Here is a 6153-nt window from a genome sequence, read left to right on the forward strand (position 1 = left end):
TTCTTTCACAATGTAGAAATTGAATATTTTGTTTTATTACAACATAAATATCCTTTAAATACAATTTCTACAGAAACAGAAATAATCAATAATATAAATAACATTTTTTCTATGTAAAGTATAAAAAAATTTACATAAGCCAAATTAAAATTAGATTCTGACCATTTTGTTAACCTTTATCACGATGAAGCTCTTACGCGTGATAGAATTCTTCGAGATGCTTCTTTTTTTTACAAAATAAGGCTTCATTTAACATTGTTAATTCCTAAGTAAATTAATCGGTGACATTTTAGAGTCTGTTTACCTCGATCTGTTTTATCAGTTCATATCACTCGTGTCGGTTGGGAAGTGACGAAGGACTGTTCGTTTCGCGGTATTATATATCGCGAATCGCGAATGTGTACGTTTTGAACGTAATAACGTTAAGGAAAAGGGCGTGCAATGGGAACCATCAATTGGGGAGAATTATTCCCAGGAAGATGGAGTCCTGTCATTTTTGTTTCGTACATGGCCCTTTTCGTAAACCAAGGTACACTTGTATGGTTTTTTTTTGTTTTACTCTTTTTATGTAATGTATTGCCACGTAGTTGTCAAACGATAGACAGGAAAGAACGTTAAACGGTATTCATAATTAAGGTAATAGAGAATGAACACGAAGTTTGAATGTTTAATTATCGCTAATGTAGTATACTTATCATTTTACCGGTTTCAAACGCGCGTAATTGTTTAGTTGTTATACATTGTTACGAATGTCCAGTGTTTATGTCTCTTGTTTTCATATATTTATGTATTGTTTTGTATAGTCTCGTAATTTAATGAATTATGAAGATTAATGTATGAAACTTATTTTAGGTATTATTATAACCTGGTCTCAGAGAAATGGGCATTATGAATATAATATTGTTCTGGTAGTATTAATGACAGAAGTATTGAAATTGATTACATCAATAATTTTGTATTGCAAAGAGTAAGTACAGTAGATAATTTATGTGATTCATTTTTCTTTGATAATTCAGTGATTTAATCTGGGTTTTTATTCTTTTTTTTTTTAGTAACACTTTTGTAAGTTTTTGGCAAGAGGTAACTACAAATAAAAAAGGTGAGCTGTTTTAATTTAGATTTGGGATTTATTCACAAATGAAATTAGAATTTGAGTCTATGTCTAGGCTTAAACTATCATTTAAAAAGTTGATATTACCTCTGATATATATGAAGATAATGGAGTTTACGATAAGAGAAATTTTAATAATTTCTGATTTTTAGGATGATTTTTGATTCTAAGTTAATTATTTATACATAAAAATTACTTTATTATTGGATGGAAAAATAAATTTGATTACATTAACATTATTAAAGTAACACTTTTTAATTTTAGTGTTGGTACTGTATACAATACCTTCTTTCTTATATTGTTTATACAATAATCTGGCATTTATCAACTTGGCAGCATTTGATCCAACAACTTACTATGTTCTATTACAATTTCGTGTTGTCATAACTGGAATTATCTTTCAGGTATCAGACTTTCCTCATGGCTTACACCAGAGAAAGAAAAAAGTGTTTCCTAAAATGTTATTTCTTTTAGGTCGTTTTTAACAAAAAACTTTCTTTAAAGCAATGGTTTTCCTTAGTATTATTGACCATTGGATGTATGATAAAGCACATCAGTTTGGATTTAAATGTTAACACAATTGGTGCCAAAATTAGTTTAAACAGTAATATAGTTTTCATATTTGTACAAGTGAGTTTAGTACATTCTTGATAAGGTTAGTAATACATTAAAACTAGAAACGAATATTATTATTTGAATGCTTTCAGACAATCTGTTCTTGCCTGGCTGGTGTATACAACGAATATCTGCTGAAGGAACAAGGAGCGAATATAAATATTTTTGTACAGAATGTATTTATGTACATTGATAGTATTTTTTGCAATCTCTTAGTATTTCTAGTTCTATTTATATCACAGAGTAACATGTATGATATGTTTAGTAATGTTGATTCTAGTATACTTTTACAACCAAAAGTTATTATAATCATGCTGAACAACACAGCAATTGGAATAATTACAAGCTTTTTTTTAAAAAATTTAAATTCGATTTTGAAGACTTTTGCTAGTGCACTTGAGCTTGTGTTCACTGCGATTTTATGTTGGTTGATATTTAGTATTCCTATCCACACGAACACAGTACTTTCCATTGGTATGGTGAGCTATGCTGTGATATTGTATTCGCAAAACCCAGTACAAAATGTTCGTGTGAAAGACCATGTTACCTTAAAGTCTGATAGTGTAGTGTAGTGGAATTTAATTAAGTAGATATTTTGTTAACTACTTTGTACGAATTCTGACAGTATTTTACTCAACATAAACCGGTTATTTATGTGTTCATCGAGCTGTGTTTAAATTATTACTAATCTCTTATATAACGCCTATACACATACTTAAATCCAGATAAACTTTTAAGGATTAGAGTAAAACACACTTATTTTTTATAGGCAAAGTATATGAAATTTCGAATCTGTGAAGAAACAGATACTTCTGTGTAATATTGTACTTTATAGTTAAATGCAATTGACTTATTTTGTTTCCAAATGTTTATATTTTGCAAAGATATTTATAAATATTAAGGAATGGTTACTACAAATTTTGTTATAATTCTCTGTTATCTTTTCTGTTGCTGATTTACATTTTATAGATTTAAGCAGAATATTTCACTTTTATCTTTAGCAGAATATTTGTATTTTAAAATACAGGTATATATGGTGATTAGTTATATAAATGAAAGAAAATTAATTAAATAATATGTTTATACTTGACTTGTTTTCTACTGTACTTTTGAAAAATATACAAACAATTTTTCGGATTCCTTGAAACGTTCAATTATTGACATCACTTTTTACTTTGACAGATTTCTATAAATTAAATAATTATTTTTCCTCCTTTCTTTATTAAAATTACTATGTGTAAAATTATAGAAAATTCAAATACGAAAAATATCTAGACTCATTCTACACTTCATGCATCTATCATTAACGATAAGTAATGACCGACGAAACATTGTTGCAAATACAGATGTTTTTCGTGCATACGGGTGCACCGTTATGATAGCAAAGTCCCGACGTTGACTGAAATTTTATCATCTAATAAATAAAAGAGTAGTGTTTCAATATTTCAGCGATTTTTCCCGCCTGAGCTTTTCAAATTCATAGAAATTCAAATCGAAATGGGGGTTACCTGCACGAAGCGAAATTTTAATTGGCGGGAAAATTTGAAATTTAAAATTTTATATTTCAAACATTCTGCGAGAAGTGACTTTATTTTTCATTTTGTTTATCCTTATCGAGGCCTGCTGTTTCCGTAATTCCGTTGGCTGATTACTATATACGTGCCTATGGTAGGATCATTTTTAGAGAAGTGGGGAGAGGGTGGTCGATATTACCTGCAAACCACCTTGCTTAGCGAACCGACCAGTGGCAGTCACATGTCGGCCGTCGTCGCGCGAAGGTCGTACGCGTCAAGTTTTATTCTTTCGCGCCGTTTCTCGTTAAATTACTTCAAGTGAAGGAAAAGAACGCGCATGATACAATGAATATGTGGGTTTGTGGAATTGTAACACGTGTCTTACTGCGAGTAAAAAATTGCTACTGCTTCCGTTCGTCAAAACACGAGTAAGTCGATTATGTCCTATGCGTATATCAAAGTGTGATAGTTTCTCGATAATATTACAATTTTAGTGAGAAATGCATTTGCTAAAGCACTTAGAAACAAAGTTCTACACTATTTCTGTGTGACATATTTGTGTAATTGTTTGACTATCCAGGATAGGACAGTTCTTTTTGTAATTCTGACTACTCAGATAGAATTGCATAATCTCTGAGTAACTTGGAGGGGCGCTAAAAATCGTGTTAAACATTTTTCGAGTTTAGTGTTGATACTGTATAGTTTAGTACTTTCACTTTTATATTGTTTATACTGTAACCTGGTATTTATGAACTTGACAGTGCTTAACCCAACAGGTTATTATGATCCATTACAATTTTGTGTGTTTTTATAACATAAAAATCGAATTTTATTGATATTTATGTTAGTAATAGAACATTATTTATTTTATGAAGATATTTGTGCACATGGCAGCAATATACATGTATTTATACATAAATTAATATAAATTAAAGTTGTGATACGTGTAAGTGTATTGGTGTTATGGTCACGTGAGACATAATTTAAACTTGTAGCAGCGGAAAAGGCGCCAAGTGGACAGCAACGGAACTACACACGCATTTTATAAATACAGTGGGAACATTGTTCTTCTTTAATACTGCTATAAGTGTACCATAACATTTTTAAAAGTTTCCTCTATCTTTTAATCACGTTAGTACGAAACAGTAGTTATTTTGTTACAGTATCGTTTTTAAAGATTTTTGTGATACCATAAATAAGAACAACATAAGAGCTTATCGTAAGTCCTACTTCTTGTTATTACTTGTCTTAATTACCACTTCTTAAAAACTAATTTAAGAAGTAACTCAACTAACTTCGCATTCAAACTTTTTTCTCTGGACCTAACATTTTTATTCATTGACTCACGTAAGTATTCGAACACTAAGGCGAAATACTATTAATTTTTAAATTACTGTAATTTCGTAAAAAGAAGTCGTACACTAACGTTCCTAGAGTCATTTTAAAGAGTGAACCCTGTAGTTTCATGATCCTAAATTGAATATCCATCAGTACAGTGAGCAGCAGATGAGAAAGTGAACATAGTTCTTCTCTAAAAACATTGTACAACAATAAAGTGGATTGATTTGACAACAAAAAATCGCACACGAATTTTTATACAGATTTTTGCAAATAGGAGACTTCGGTTTTTAAAAATATATGGTGATTTCGATCGCGAAAAAAGATTTTTGAGAAAACTGAAGTCATTTGAATTTTTACAATTTTTTAGAGAAAAACTATCTTCATTTTCCTATTCGTTTCTTAATATAAAAACTTTTGGTGAAAAATCAACTTAGGGGTGTTAAAGTAGAGGATTCACCCTTTAAAATGAGTCCAAGAACTCTAGTATACCACTTCTTTTCACGAAGTTACAGTTATTCAAAGATTGAAAATATTCCTGCGTACTGTTCGGATACTTTCGTGAGCCTCTATAATACCACTTTTAGTGTTTGAGATTCTAATATCTACGCTTAATAATATCAGAAAACGAAGGTGATAGTATAGCATTTATGTAAGTACGAACGATGAAAATTACAATGAATAGAGTAGATAAATCTATAAGTAAGAAAGGTTTACGTTCGATAGAGTTAAGTGCAACGAAGTAGTATTCACCCTGCGTGGCCCCGTAAGAGGACAGCCCCTTCTTTCTAGACTCCAGAGACTCACGCACGTTTTCTTTGGATTATGCAATCGCCTTTCGTGTGTACTACTTTTATACGGGGTTCGTGTCGCGAGATCCAATGATAAACATCGCGACTTCGCCTCGATTCTTTTCCTCCCCTTTTTTTTCGCTCTTAAAATATTGGACGTGAGGCCAGATAACGATCTGTTCGCACAGTAACTAGCCGAAATGAAAATTACACGTCTCAATTTTTCGGCTTTCCGATTAAAAACCCGTTCCACATGCAATTCACGAGAGAGACGTAAGCGTTCATGGAAGAAAATGAAAAAACTATTTTTGGATATCTGAAATCTGCAAGCTCGTTTCCTTATAATTAATCGAACGAACCCCTCAATTGAAAACTGTACTCGCGTGATTCACGAAACACGTGAGACTGTTCAACATGTACAATCGATAATTATTTTTGGAAAATTAGTGTTTCGATTTATGTAATAAGATGATTAAGAAAAAATAAGGGCTGTGGATCAGTTTCATTCGGAATAGCGTTGTTAAATTTCTGTAAATTGCTGATTATTTCTAAGCAAGGGAGCTCGTTCTCGCTTTCTTTAAAGACGATTCAATTAATATTGAAGCACGTTTCGTGACTACGGCGATTGATTCTGTAAGTGAAACCGGAAGTTGGGTGCGTCAGTTGCTAACCGCTTAGTCTTACTACTGTCAATCATTTCGTAGATTCGTACGTATCGTGTTCGGTAAATAAGGGAAACGTAGCGAATCAGTCAACGCGGAAGTTAGAATTCAACATTAGATGT

General features: G+C 31.5%; 1 protein-coding gene across 2 annotated transcripts; it reads left to right on the forward strand.

The window, feature by feature from the left end:
* The first annotated feature begins 195 nt into the window (after positions 1-195).
* Positions 196-2386, forward strand: Senju (UDP-galactose transporter senju). 2 transcript variants are annotated; one of them, XM_076393751.1, is made up of 6 exons: positions 196-529; positions 853-967; positions 1053-1099; positions 1376-1515; positions 1586-1741; positions 1819-2386. In XM_076393751.1, exons 1-6 carry the CDS (start codon positions 442-444, stop codon positions 2296-2298), a joined length of 1026 nt encoding a protein of 341 aa, XP_076249866.1. In that variant the 5' UTR covers positions 196-441; the 3' UTR covers positions 2299-2386. The 2 variants fall into 2 exon arrangements, with proteins under 2 accessions (XP_076249866.1, XP_076249868.1); XM_076393753.1 differs by lacking the exon at positions 196-529 and adding an exon at positions 554-636.
* The last annotated feature ends 3767 nt before the right edge of the window (positions 2387-6153 follow it).

The sequence above is a fragment of the Calliopsis andreniformis genome, chromosome 3 (assembly GCF_051401765.1).
Source record: "Calliopsis andreniformis isolate RMS-2024a chromosome 3, iyCalAndr_principal, whole genome shotgun sequence".
NCBI classification, from domain to species: Eukaryota; Metazoa; Arthropoda; class Insecta; order Hymenoptera; family Andrenidae; genus Calliopsis; species Calliopsis andreniformis.